The sequence below is a fragment of the Typopeltis vanoorti genome, chromosome 15 (genome assembly GCF_054136105.1).
Source record: "Typopeltis vanoorti isolate ZY-2024b chromosome 15, IOZ_Tvanoo_1.0, whole genome shotgun sequence".
NCBI lineage: Eukaryota > Metazoa > Arthropoda > Arachnida > Uropygi > Thelyphonidae > Typopeltis > Typopeltis vanoorti.
In genome coordinates, this window is record NC_143563.1 from 14,488,276 (window position 1) to 14,503,394 (window position 15,119).

At 33.6% G+C, this 15,119-nt stretch overlaps 1 protein-coding gene across 1 annotated transcript in view; it reads right to left on the minus strand.

The window, feature by feature from the left end:
• Window positions 1-15,119, minus strand: part of LOC150098403 (STING ER exit protein) — a 66,071-nt gene that overhangs the window by 35,406 nt on the left and 15,546 nt on the right. The window contains exon 4 of the mRNA XM_090405828.1: window positions 605-740. Within this exon, the coding sequence (XP_090261954.1) occupies window positions 605-740 (136 nt within the window). The remainder of the gene's footprint in view (window positions 1-604; window positions 741-15,119) is intronic.

A 15,119-nucleotide genomic window follows, 5' to 3' on the forward strand; every position in this document is an offset into this window, starting at 1 on the left:
ACAGTTTGCAGGTAGAATTCAAGTAAGTGTCCATTAGGTTAATTGTCACTTTCACTTGTTTACATATATACAAAATTCATTTTAGTTAAATGAACTGTAATGGATCATTACTGCAATTTTTTGGTTTATATTAGACTTTTTAGCCCAAAATTAGGAAAATGATTTGTTACAGATGACAACAGAAAATATTTTCTAAGAAGGGCATCACTATATAAGAATTCTATTACATTGTTCATCAAATGAACTAATGATGATTCAATTTATTCAATGATAATCACATTTCATTCCTATATAGGATTCCTAAAGAGAAACAAGGCCAAGGACGTCCTAAAAGAAGGTGGAGTGACAAATTGTCAAATTTTGTTGGGGAAAATTGGTCAACCATTGCCAAGAACAGAGAAAGGTGGAAAGAACTGGACTATGCCTTCGTCCAGCAGTGAACAGAAAATGGCTGAAAAGAAGAAGAATCACATTTCATAACAAACATAGTAGGTCAAAAACAGGCTGATTGCTGTACTGTTCTCATGATTCTGTTTTGATCACTTACATAACTGTTATTCATGAATTTAAAAAAAATTCACTCATGAAAAAGAAAACTACTTACCTTCTTTGGTTCACTAACTGCTTGTGTGAAAACACTTGTTTTTAAAGGTCCAACACCTGCTTTGCAAACTGCATCCTTTATGACAAATGTTATGTTACTTTTTGGATCATGCTGATAATAAAGTAGGAGACCACATCTGCAATATATGAAATTCGAGACATTACAAGGTATATATAGAATATTCAAAAAGCAAACAAAAGTTTCCATAGTACATTTGATAACAAAATCTATGTAATGGACTGCAAGAATTGCTTGGACTTATTTGGTAATAGAATAATTTTCATCATCCAGGATGAAATTACTACTCTGTTTATTGGAGGCATGAAGTGGACCACGGAGTAAGAGTATGTTTGGTCTCTAGAGAAGACCGTGTACACTACTATATGTGCCACAGTTTTCCAACCTTCTGTGGATGGGACTGATAATAAATAAATAAATAATAACAAATAAAAATATGTAGCATACTTTCGTTTAGGAGTGCCCCTTTTTTTACAATATCACTGGCTCTTTATTCAAATCTTAGGGCATTACTGAAGTGTTATAAATCTAATATATGAAGAATAATATAGGAGGAAAATTTGGACATACCTCTTTTTGGTAGTTGTTTTCTGTCTCCTTATCCTGGCATTATCTTAGAGGATTATCATGGAAATTTTCCCAGAAATAATACCTAAAAATATGTAGTTTACCAGAATTCATAATGAGATTATCTAATCTCATTCAGTAAGCATTCAGAGACTTATATAACGTATTTAATGAAAATATAAGTGACTTTCTTTTAACAATCACCATATCATTATTATAATTTGTTTTTTTAACAGTAAAATATACATTTTAAATTCACAAATTTTATTTCCCTTCATTAAAGCCACCCATCCACAAATATATTGCTCTAACTCAAGAAATATATTGAATTTTTTCCCCACATTCTTTTACATATAACAAAATTTAAGTAATTAGTAAAAAAAAGACGCATTCCTGGATGCTGACATTGTCAGCATCCAGGAATGTGTTAGCAGAGCTAATCTCAGGTGGTATGGTCACCTAAACAGAATGGGCGAGAAAAGATTAGCAAAACAAGTGTTTTCTGCCAAGTTGGCAGGAAAACGACCCAGAAGAAGACCAAGATATAGGTGGATTGATACTGTACAAAGTGCCTTAGACGATAGAAATATAAGATCTGATAATGTTGGAGTCTTGACAAGTAACAGACTGATTTGGAGGAAAATTGTAGATAGGAAGTTAGTAATGATATAATTTTTTCATGTAGTACTATCATATCCTGTACACCCCTTGTGGGTACATGGCAGGAATTTGATGATGATGTAAAAAAAAAGAGCCATACAAGTCAATTTTGGTGATATAAAATTACATAGCAAAGTGGATATTAGATCCAACATTATTTCAAAGCCAAATGTTTGTAGAAACTATGAAAGTTTCGTAAAATTGATCAGAGAGCTCACAAGAATACAATCCTCAGCATTGGAGTTGCCTTAGCTTGCACTACTTAAAAGATATAAGTGCTGCCTAAGTGTCCATATATTAACCTTTTATTAGTGCATTTTGTATGGTTTTACTGGCCTGGCAGCAGTGGTGAGCTATAAAAATTTTAACAAAGAGCAAAAAAAAACTACACCAACGCCATCTATCGTCGACCGCCGCCACTGGTATTTCCAGAGACAGTCACAAACATTCATTCCCACGGCGGGATGTTTGTGAACACTAATGGATGTTCACGGGATGTTTATAAACAAAATAAATTTGTTTTGTTTGCGATAGAAGTTTTTATGACAAACAATCTATAAATAATACATAAATATTATCTAAACACAATAATATTGAAATACATTATATTTCTCTTTTGCTTTTATACTTCAAGTGATAATCAACAGTACCAATCAAGGGGCATTATTTTATAGTCCTATTTATTTATACGAGACTACCAAAAGTGAATTCTTATTTGTAAAATGGGAGTAACAGTAACTATAATATTTTATTTAATAAAATCACTTTCGAAACTATGAGACGATTTTACATGAAAAAAAAAAAAAAAAAAAAAAAACCTCACTGTCAGGTGCACATTTACCCAGAAAAAATTCTCTCCTTTACAGGTTAACATTTACAAACAATTACTTTAAGGAAATACTTATGACAACAGCTGCCACACCTTATTTCCTCCACATCTTATGTTCTTCTAGGAGGATCTATAGCCGAGCGATGATTTTCTAGAAAAGAATTGACACAGGGATTCGGATTAAATTCATTCAAGGGTTTCCCATTTATACATATTGTCATTAAATCCGAAATATGTTATAGTGAGAGAAGATCTCTTCGTCATTATGATGTCATTCATCACACTAAATGCTTGTTCAGCTTCAGTGCTGCAAACTGCAATTGTTGCCATAATCGCTTTGGCTTTTTTCGCCATGCTGGAATTTTGTTTTGTAACTTTCCAGTCAAAGCCATTTCTACTAAATCTCTAAAATCGTTAATTTTAATTTCATATTTCAAAATAATATTTAAAGATCTTATCTTTTTTTCCCTTCTAACTATGGACACGTAACTTCTTCCAGACTCCATGTTTCAAGATAATAACATACAATTAAAATGTTTTTGAGTTCTTCCTCTTCCAAATCCTCATAATTTTTATTTTTAAGTTTAAAATTTCTTTGCTGCATTAATCTATCCTTTAAAGACATTATAAGAGAGTTTAGCAATGTTTCTCATGGTAGTTTGTCAAATCTGATTTTGCTTTCAATTGCTATTCCTTCAAATTGTTTTGATTTTAACATGGTATTAATTTTAGATTCACAAGAATCTACAGAATTTTTAAAATCATTACTTGCATTAATTGTTCGCATGATTAAGGAGTTAGCCCTTATAATACTTATATTGCGACTTTGTAGTGCTTCTGACAGATATGATAATTCCTGTAGGATATCAATCATTAATGCTAGATCTTTTAAAAATTCAAATTGAGAAGTCGGTTTAAAAAGCCCTTATATTTATGGTTCGATGCAAAATGCTTGCATAAAGCTGGGTAATTTCTCCACACAGCAAAAGCCGTTCGTAAACTGCAAGCTGCCAATCATGGTCCAAACACACGGCCGATCTTTAAAATTTCGATACCAAGGTCTTTTGCAATCGTATTTAATTCTTGTTTTGGTGATTGATGATGAAAAGCATATAATTTATCTATAAATATTTCAAAATGATTTATTTCTTTAATGTTTTTTATCGAATCGTCTAATGATAATTATAAACAATGAGCTACGCAATGTCAAATCACAATGTTGGGAAATTTATGTAGAAGTTTGATTGCAACACCTGATTTGTTTCCTGGCATTACACTAGCTCCATCAGAACAAACTGCAATAAGATGCGTTTTTAAATTGTTATCAGAAAATCCATATGAATTTAAAGTAGCATGTATACATTCTGTAGTGGTATTTTCTAGTTCTGCGAGATCTACAAAAATCATACATGGTTCAGTGAGCTCGACTTGTATGTGAATAACTAAAACACTTTTTTTTCTATAATAGCAGACAAATTGACACCATTATCGATTCGTTTGCTATTACAGAAATTTTGCATTTTTTTTCTATTATTTTGGAGAATATTTCTAATTTTATTTGTTTAGAAATATGTTCAACTATTCTAATTCATGAGAATCTAGAATGCAACGATAATCCTAGAACAATACCATTCTTAATTTGGAGCTCAATTAAATCTGGCAAATCAGACATAGGTCGGTTTCTCTTCACCAAACTATAAACAGAATTAAACATTTTTGAAGTTATCAAAATTTCTTTTTTATTTAGTTGTCAATTAAATTTGGTAATATAGATTTGCTACATTCTTCATTTATTTTTATGATTTTATTATGAGCAAATGATTCATTATGTTTGGATAACTTTTTATGCAAACATGCTGTTCTTGAGTCTGTAGTGTTTCCATTCGGTTCCATTTTCATTTCTACCCATTCCTTTGATGATAAAACAACTTTTTTCTCCTTCAACACTTAAGTTTTTATATTTTGAGCAAACACGACATCCTAATTTACCATTTTTAACTTCTAGCCACTTATACATACTGCATTTATAAATGCGATGCTTGCTTCTCATTCCAGCAATCAGGTAAATTATTTTCTTTTTCTCCTTGAACTTTTTGCATATTCATTGAATCAATGTGTGTATTATCTTCAAACTTCATCTTCGACTTCATTTTCAACTTAGAATCAGCAGAATCATTTTTCTGCTGATTCTGTCAACCCGCTGATGACAGTTTTACGAACATCTGCTTGTCTAGTGGTTTTACCATACGAATGCATATTTATTTTCAAACTTTCATTATAGAGGAAGTTGAAACAATAATTCCAAATAATCTATACACTGCCGAATAGACTAATTTTTGTTAGGTTACCAAACGAGTTTGTGGCTTAATATATTTCAAAAAATTATGTTGTTTTTTTTAAATAAAAAGTAAAGAAGAAGAACAAGGGGCTCACAAATTTGAGAAAAATTTAACAAAGGGCTCGCGCGAGCCCCTTATAGCTCATCACTGTCTGACAGCTGTTTCTAACTGGTTGGGTCTCTTCAGAGACTAGGAAGAAACCTTAAGAGAGCAAAACCTCTCATTCAGTATTAATGAAATCAAATGTCAGAGAAATGTATTTTTTGTAAGTGAACTCTCAGACTGTTAGACTTATTTTGTAACAGAATTATTGTCATCACCCAGGATGAAATCATTATTTTGTTTGTTGGAGAAATAAAGTGAACTAGGGTAAGAGTATGTTTGATCTTTAGAGTGTAATTAATAATGCATACTCAAAAAATATTTACTGGAATGTCCCAGCTTATGTGATATTTGGCTATAGAGACCACAGGCAAAGATCCCTTTATTCTAGCCAAAAAAAAAAAGTTAATTTTGTCTTAATCAAAAAATAGGAGTTTTTGCAATGCAAGACTATATCTCAATGTGCCACTTATTAAAATTTTGCAGACCTATATCTGAATCCTGGCATTATGATCTGAAAAGTTTAAAATTTGGGAAACACAAAACAGTAGAAACTTACAAAATGTCTTTAAATGCAATCCATGTACAGTTACACCCCGAGTTACGTAACATGCGATCTATGTAAATTCGAGTTACATAATAAATCTAGCTTTGTGCACCTACATAATAAATCTGCAAACGCTAGCTTTGTGCACCTGCACAAAGCTAGCGTTTGCAGCTTTGTGCAGGTGCGTCGTTGACAGCCTTATCGCAGTACAGTAGTAGGTGCCTCGCATGATTAGCTCAGTCACTTGTTTTCACTGCTAGTTTCATTGTTTTTTTTAACCCTTAAAATAGAATGGAATGCACTGGCAATAAATCTAAAAAGTGAAGGTCTGCAATTACTTTAGAAGAAAAGTTGAAAATAATTTGTACGTATGAAGGTGGGAAAATTCTATCAACAATAGCTCGGGAAATAAATCGACCTATTTTGACAGTGAATACAATAGTAAAGGATAAAGTTCGCATTGCTGAAAGCAAGAAAGGTGAGGTAGCATTGAAGGGCACAATTATTACCAAGAAGAGGCTGGGCCCGATATCAGAGATGGAGAAATTGTTGTTCGGAGACTGGTTCAATAACCACTTCATTCATCAGTAGGAATATTGTGCCAAGAAAGGAATCCAGTTTAAAGTGCTTCTCCACCTGGACAATGTCCCCAGTCACCCAGAAGAGTTGGATGACTTTCATCCTGACGTAAAAGTTGTTTACCTTCCTCCTAAAATTACCTCACTATTGCAACCTATGGATCAAGACATTATTGCGACCTTTAAAGCCTACTATCTGTGGTCTACGTTTTCCCAAGCAATCAACGCCATTGATAGTGATAAGGGCATTACTCTAAGTGATTTCTGGAAGAACTATAATATCCTTAATGCTATCAAAAACATCATGTTGGCTTGGGATGAAATCAAGCAGACAATAATGAATGCTGTGTGGAAGAAACTCTGTCCACAAATGGTCCATAATTTTAAGCATTTCATGGAAGGAGAGAGCACATGACTGATACAGGTGCCGAGTTGACACGAGTTATAGCAGGCAATGGAGATGTGTGTGTGTGTGTGTGTGTGTGTGTGTGTGTGTGTGTGTGTGTGTGTGTGTGTGTGTGCGTGCGCGCGCAACTGGCACAGCAATTAGAGCTGGAAGTGGATAACGGTGACATCAATGAGCTTCTTTTGAGTCACGGTGAAGAGCTAACTAATGATGACTTTATTCAGTTGGAGGCATTCCGAAATTCAGAAGAAAATACTAAGCCAATTGAACTGCCAGACATATCAGGAAATTGATGATGATGATATGTCTGGAACCATGGGACCAAACAGCAAACAAGTCATTAACATTGAGCAGTCAAACTATCGTTTTAAGTTTAGCTGTGTTAAGTGGCTGGTTTTCAAACCAACACATCCTTATTAGATAGAGGTTGTTATAGGTCTTAGAGACTATTTTTAGAAGCAGCATCAGCTATGAATCACTCACCTAACCTCAACAGTATGGTAGCATTCATTTACGAAGATCTGAGAGACTATCATTTTAAGACCCGATAGCCTGACTTCTCTAAATTAACTTTGCAGTTATTTGACCCATAGAGGAACCATGTAAGGACATTAGTTTCTGTTGTCAGTTACAATTTAAATTGTTTTTATCAATTACATAGTTTAGTGATGTGTGCCTATCACAGTTATAATTGTACTCTGATGATGCTGGTTAGAAAACAAGCGAAATATTAGTGAGCTTAATAAATATTTTCCTCCCCCTCAGTGTTATTTATACTACAAAACATTATTATACATCAATGACATCTAGGCCTTTCTATATGTAATGTCAAATAATATAGTGGTAATGTCCCTGAAATGAACTTGAACAGGTGAAAGATCCTGTTATAATGTGCAAGAGTCAGAAACAAAGCTTTTTAGTATCACTGTCTGACATCTCTTTCACTCAGAATTCAATTTAAACTGCAATGTGCTGTTTTAAGACAAATAGTCAAGAAATCTTGGGAATATAACAAGGATTTGTATTCAAGTTTTGTTGATCTTGAAAGGCATATGGCAAGATGCCAAGAGGCTACAGTTATATGATGTAAATGGGACATTATATCAAGCAATACGTAGTCACTATTTAAGCTGTAAGTCAGCAATTAGAATTGAAGGAGGTACAGGAAGAAGGTTTGAAGTAAAATCAAGTGTGTGTGACAGTGCACATTATCTCGACTGTTATTCATTATCTATATGGATCCCATTATGAAAGAAAGTGATATTAAATCTAATATCAAAATTGGTGATGTTAATCTTAGCTCTTTACTTTATGCAGATGATGTTATACTTCTGAATAAATCTAGGACAAGTTTGCAAGATTCTTCGACTCAAATGAATAACCGCTGCAATAAATATGGTATGAAAATCAGCAATAAAAAAACAAAGACAATGAAAATAGGCAGAAACATTGAAAACACCAACTTATCCTGAATCGTGAACCCACAGAACAAGTAAAACATATCAGCTATTAAGGCACCATATTTAATGAAGATGGTAAATTAAATATGGAAATAGAAAACAGAATTAGTAAAGCTGGTATGGCCAGAAGTAAATTAAATAAATTTATATGGAATAAGAGAGAAATTAGTCAAAACATTAAATTAGTTGTATATATACAGGACAGTATTCAAACCATTTTAACTTATGGATCTAAGAGCTAGCTTAGAAATAAAATACTTGTTCAAAGACTAGAGACCTCTGATATGAGAGTTATGAGAAAGATTAGTGGAGCGAACAGATGCATCAATGGAAGTGTTAGGAAGGTGGTATGGTCACTTAAACAGAATGGGAGAGGAAATATTAACAAAACAAGTGTTCTTTGCCAGGTTGTCAGGAAAAAGACCCAGAGAAAAACAAGATGTAGGTGAATTGATACAGTAAACAGTACCATAAAAGACAGAAATATAAGATCTGATAATACCGGATTCTTGACAGATAAGAGATTGATTTGAAGGAAAATTATTGATTGGAAGTTAGTAATGATGTAACTTTTTCATGCATTACTATCATAATTATCCTGTACACCTCTTGAGGGTACATATCAGGAATTCGATGATGATGATGAACTTTTTAATTCTAACTTTAAAAAATCACAGTCCATTTGATTCATTATCTTTTTTTGTTATTGGTTCTATTCATGTCTCAGTTATTCGATATATATTTCTAAAGTCGCATATCTGTTTCTCATCTAATATTTTTCCAAATTTTACATTTTCATCTCAACTGAGTCTGGCACCAAATATGTCATCAATTCAAAAAAATGAAGTAATGAGAAAAAATAAAGTGATCAGGGCCATGCCACCCCGAGGGTGCACCACACCCAGGCAGCAACATTAATAGGCATTTTATGCAGCTAATATCTAATTTGGATTATACAATGCAGTATTAGGGGTGGCTGATAAAAGTTTGCACCTGGGCGACAAATACCCTTGCTGTGCCCCTGGAAGTGAGAGTATTGAAAAGATGTACCCAGGTATGTCTTTTCAATACTCTTATGATGAAAAACAAGGACAGCCCTATTATCATAAAAATTTTGCTATTTTTTGTTAATTGCCTAAAATAGGAGCTACATGAAAAAAACATACAATCATCAGCATCCTTTTATTTTCAGGGTACATGGAAGTGAGAGTATTGAAAAGATGTACCCAGGTATGTCTTTTCAATACTCTTATGATGAAAAACAAGGACAGCCCTATTATCATAAAAATTTTGCTATTTTTTGTTAATTGCCTAAAATAGGAGCTACATGAAAAAAACATACAATCATCAGCATCCTTTTATTTTCAGATCGCACTGTAAAATTCTTTCATTTTGCAACTTTTAATTTTTCACCTGCACCAGCATATAGAATCTTATATTTTTAGGCAAAGAGACTCATATCTCAATTTGGAAATACATAAAACGTTCAATAGATTTCTACTTTTTGAATTCTAACACTCTTATCAGATTTTAAGTATTTAGTATCACTTCCAAGCCTCCATAGATTCCAAAGACTCATCACAGAAGACCAAAATTTCACATAACACAAACTATCAAACTTTCTCTTGAATACATTTGGTTAGAGCACTCACCACCCACTCCAGAAGTGCATTCCACACATTCACAACCTGCCAAGCAATAAATCTAATTCGCACTGCTTTACATTACTGAGACTTCCCCAGGGATGATTTCTGGTTATCACATCATCCATCATCATCATCAAATTACTGCCATGTACCCTCAAGAGGTGTACAGGATATGATAGTACTACATGGAAAAAATTACATCATTACTAACTTCCTATCTACAATTTTCCTCCAAATCAGTCTGTCACTTGTCAAGACTCCAACATTATCAGATCTTATATTTCTATCATCTAAGGCACTTTGTGCCATACCAATCCACCTATATCTTGGTCTTCCTCTGGGTCGTTTTCCTGCCAACCTGGCAGAGAACACTTGCTTTGGTAATCTTTCCTCGCCCATTCTGTTTAAGTGATCATACCACCTGAGATTAGCTCTGCTAACGCATTCCTGGATGCTGACAATGTCAAGTTCTTTCCTAATATCCTCGTTTTTAATATGATATTGCCATTGATGCCATCTGTTCACACCTCTAATCTTTCTCAGGACTCTCATATCTGCAGTCTCTAGTCTTTGGTCAAGTGTTTTACTTCTGACCCAGCTCTCAGATCCATAAGTTAAAACTGGTTTGAACACTGTCTTGTATACAGCTAATTTAGTGTTCTGACTAATTTCTCTCTTATTCCATATGAATTTATTCAATTGACTTCCCACCATACCAGCTTTGCTGATTCTGTTGTCTATTTCTATATTCAATTTACCACCTTCAGTAAAAATTTTGCCTAAGTAGCTGAAATGTTTTACTTGTTCCACAGGTTCTCCATTCACAACTCAGTTGACATTTTCAATGATTCTGCCTATTTTCATTGTCTTTGTCTTTTTATTGCTGACCTTCATACCATATCTATCTATTACAACAGCTATTCAATTTAATCAGAGAATCTTGCAGACTTCTAGCGGATTTATTTAGAAGTATAATATCATCTGCATAAAGCAGAGAGCTGACATTAACATCTCCAATTTTGATATCATGTTTAATACCACTCTCCTTCATAATGTGATCCATATAGATAATGAATAACAGAGGGGATAATGTACATCCTTGTCTCACACCAGATTTAACATTAAACCATCTTCTTGTACTTCTTTCAATTCTAACTGCTGACTTACAACTCAAATAAAGACAAAGTATTGCTTGATATAATGCCCCATCGACACCATATAACTGCAGCGTATTGAATAGCTTCTCTCTTGGCACCTTGTCATATGCCTTTTCCAAATCGACAAAATTTAAATACAGATCTTTGTTATAATCCCATGCTTTCTTGACTATTTGTCGTAAAGTGAAGATCTGATCCTGACACCCTCTGTTTGGCCTGAATCCAGCTTGTTCTTCAACAAGCTTTTCTTCCACAATTCTTCTCAACCGTTTCTCAAGTATACTTGCATAGATCTTGCCAGGAACACTCAGTGGGGAAATACCTCTGTAATTCTCACATTCGGTTTTATTTCCCTTTTTATATATGGGTACTATGAGAGCTCTACTCCAATCATCGGGAATTCGTCCCTCTGTCCAGGCTTTCTGAACTATGCAGTGCAGCCACTGTAAGACTCTTATACCACCATACTTCAGCATTTCTGGTCGAATATCATCTACTCCTGCTGCCTTTCCACATTTCAAGCCTTTGATGGCTTTTTCTACTTCAAGTATGGATATGTAATCCTGACTGCATGCCTGGTCAGTGTTTTTTACCACTGTGCTGTCATCACTGCTTGTTTCATTTAGCAGTTTTTCAAAGTAATTACTCCATACTTGAAGGATATCTTTTTCTCCCATTTTCATGTCACCTTTATCATCTCTAACTCCATTCCTAAGCTTCTTCGACAACTACCAGAATATTTTGCCACCTTCTTGATATTTATTTTCTATATTCTTGCCAAAGTCCTCCTATGACTTTTGTTTAGAGTTTTAGCATTCTTTTACACAGTGTTTTAGCATTCTTCCATTTGTCTCTGTATTCTCTAAGAGCACAAGCTGACTTGTTTGACAGGAACTTTTGATATGCTTTCTTCTTTTTCTTCACTGCCTCTTTAACTTCCTGTGTCCACCAGGGAGTTCTGATTTTTTTATCCTTGCAGACAACCTCACCATATGCCTCTCTGGAAGAATCAGTCAATGTTTTCTTCAGAGTTTGCCACTGAATCTCCGAGGTTTGGTTCCTGTTCTCAAACTCTTTCATTTTTTCTTCAATACTCTTTGTGTATTTTAGTCTACAGTTCACATCTGAGAGCTGCTCAACTTTTATTCGCTTTAAAACTTTCTTACATGTTATTCTTTTCAATATGAAATTCAATTTTATCCTGCTCAAGACTAAATAGTGATCACTTCCAATTTCAAATCCTCTGTACACTCTGGTGTCCTGCACCAGGGAGAAAACATCACTATCAACAATAACATAGTCAATGAGACTTTTCTTATTCCTTGCCTCTTTTCTCCATGTGAATTTGTGTACATTTTTATGTTGGAACATCCTATCCAATAATTTCCCTGTATCTATTTGATAAGCTACTCTCACCAACGTAAACTTGCATTCATATTGCTCCTCTTCCTATCCATCAAGCTAATAATGAGTTTGCAGCCATCGATGTATCATCAGTGTGAACATATATGAAATATATATTCACACTGATTAATATATCTTGTTTCATATATATATATATATATATATATATATACATGAATATATATGAAACAAGATAAAAATAAGCCAAAACACCAAGACAGTGTACTACCAATTTTAACATATAGATCCAATGGCTAAATTAGGAATAAAACAGTTGAATAAAATAATTTGCCAGCTTGGTTGGCCAAGAGATTAGCATATCTGTTCTTCAACCAACAGGCTGTGGGTTTGAATTCTGCCATGGGTATGGAGGTATGTGAATGTCTTTAGGTGTGAGACCACTGCTGTGCTTAGTGGAGGTCTGAAGTGGTTTAAGAAAATTCCATGTTTAATCTCTAGAACAGAGTTTCTGGATTAAGTAACAAATAAATATATATAGATCATTTATGAAGTAGATGTCAGATGGTTCATGACCCTCATTTTTAAAAATAAGTTTGCTTAGGTATTGCCAAAACTGTTTTCTTGATCTTCCTCTATGTCTGTTAGTTGGTGGCCTGTCAAGAGCAAGAACACCAAATGTAGGTGAAGATGGATGTCTAAGCTGGTGTCCCAACCATCTCAGTTGGCTTTTTTTTCTTAATTGTTTTTATTAGGGGTCTTTGCTAGCTTTTTTCAAGAATAACAGTATTAAGAATGTGATCATGCCATGTATATCCTAGTATTGTTCAAAGGCATGTTGTCTAAAAGCTGATATTAAATGCTTCCTGAGTAGTGATGTTCCATGTCTGGGCACCATATTAAATGTGGCTTGGCTGGTGGTTTTATACAGACAAATTTCAGTATTTGTAGTGATTAAATTGGATTTCCAGATAGTTAGACTTTTATGGAACTGAAGAGCTTTATGCTTTCTTTTCACTATGTCAGTTAGAGTATCGATGTAAGAACCAGGATACTGAAAATCATTTACTTCTTCAAGAATATGGTCATTTAGCCTAATAGTTCCTTCTATTCTGTTCTTTTGACTTCAGTTTTGCATTTTGCAAAGACTACTTATGTGGGTTTGTCCTGCTGAATCTGAGTTATTCAGTACCCATTACCCGTGAGTCTGAATACACAATCAAGGGTAATAATAAAAAAAAAAAAAAGAGAGATATCATGCTGGTCTCCCTGAAAAACTCCAGTGGAAATAGGAAAATTTCTCAGTCATTTTTCCATTAACCATTACACTTGCATGATAATTCTGATGCAGTTCTGCTATTCCTTTGATTATTTTCAAAGGTATGCCATAATAACTGAATAGTGACACCTCTTCTACTCAAAAATCAAGAGGTTTCCAGAAACCTCTTGATTTTTGAGTAGAAGAGGTGTCACTATTCAGTTTAGAACATCCTGTTATAGATTTTCAGTGTTATAGGAAGTGCGATTCTTCTGTAATTTTCTGGGTTGTTTAGATTGATTTTCTGGTATTAATGTGATATAATAGATATAACAGAATAAATATAATACAATAGAATTAATATAATATGAGAATATCGTAGAGACAAAAAATACTGAATTTTAAAGGAGACAATAGACAATAAGAAATAAAATAGTGACAGATAATAAAGTATTAGAACAAGTAAATACTTTCAAATACTTGAGATGCAACATCACATGAAAATGAAACATATATAGACATTAAAATATCAAATTTTTGAAAATAAACAGTATAATAATAATATATTTAAGTCAACTTGGTACAAAAACACACTAGAATCAGACTATGTAACATTCTGTCTAAACCAACTGTATTATATGGAAGTGAAACATGGACCAGGAAAAAAAAAAGAAAAATAGATTCAAAGAGCAAAAATGAAATTTCCCAAAAAACAGCGAATATACCAAGTGGAACCATAAATGAAGAAAGTTTACAATCCCTGAACTGTCAGAAATACTATACGGAAAGAAAAGAAATGGAAAAAGAAGAATTGGAAGACTAAGAAAGTAATGGCATGAGAACGGAACAAGCCACTTGGCTGAAATATCCAAATATCCATGACAGAAAGAAGAATGAGAAGGGTATTGGAATTATTAGGCCTCTCTCTCTATTGTGATGGAATGTTGGATGTAGCCAGAACTATATCATAGATATTTAACAGTTGTTTCCGAAGCTCTTTACCTTCATGTTTAATAGCCTCTATTATTAAAGCACCAATCCAGGTTCTTTTGAGTTTTTAGTGCAGTTTCAAATTCTTGCATTGTAAAATTGTTACAGATAATAACTATATTTGATATAGTTATAATGTTTTACAGATAGCTTGGATATGGTTTTCCTTGTCATTTCGAAAGATCACATATACTTGATCATTCATTCTTTTTAGATGTGTGTAGATTCATTGTATTTTGTTATCAGTTCTTCTGTGGTCTGTGTTACCCATTTCCTTTGAAAAGATGAAGAAATCTTGGTGACCAAAGTTTCTACTGCTACTTCATGGATGGATTATACAATGTGAGTGAAGCTCTGGGATGGTTCTTCACACATTGAACCAACCTTCCTTTAGTTTGTTTTGTAGTGATTCTTTATACTGAGTTCGTATGGTAGGAAGAGTTAAGTCATTCCAGTGATATTTATTTGTTATTCTTGTTTTAGGTTTAAAAGCATTGTGATGAAGTTTTATATGTGCACTTACTATTCTGTAATCAGAGTTTAATTCCAAATAGTTGTAAGCTCTGCAATTTTGAGCTGATCTCATCCACTTTCCA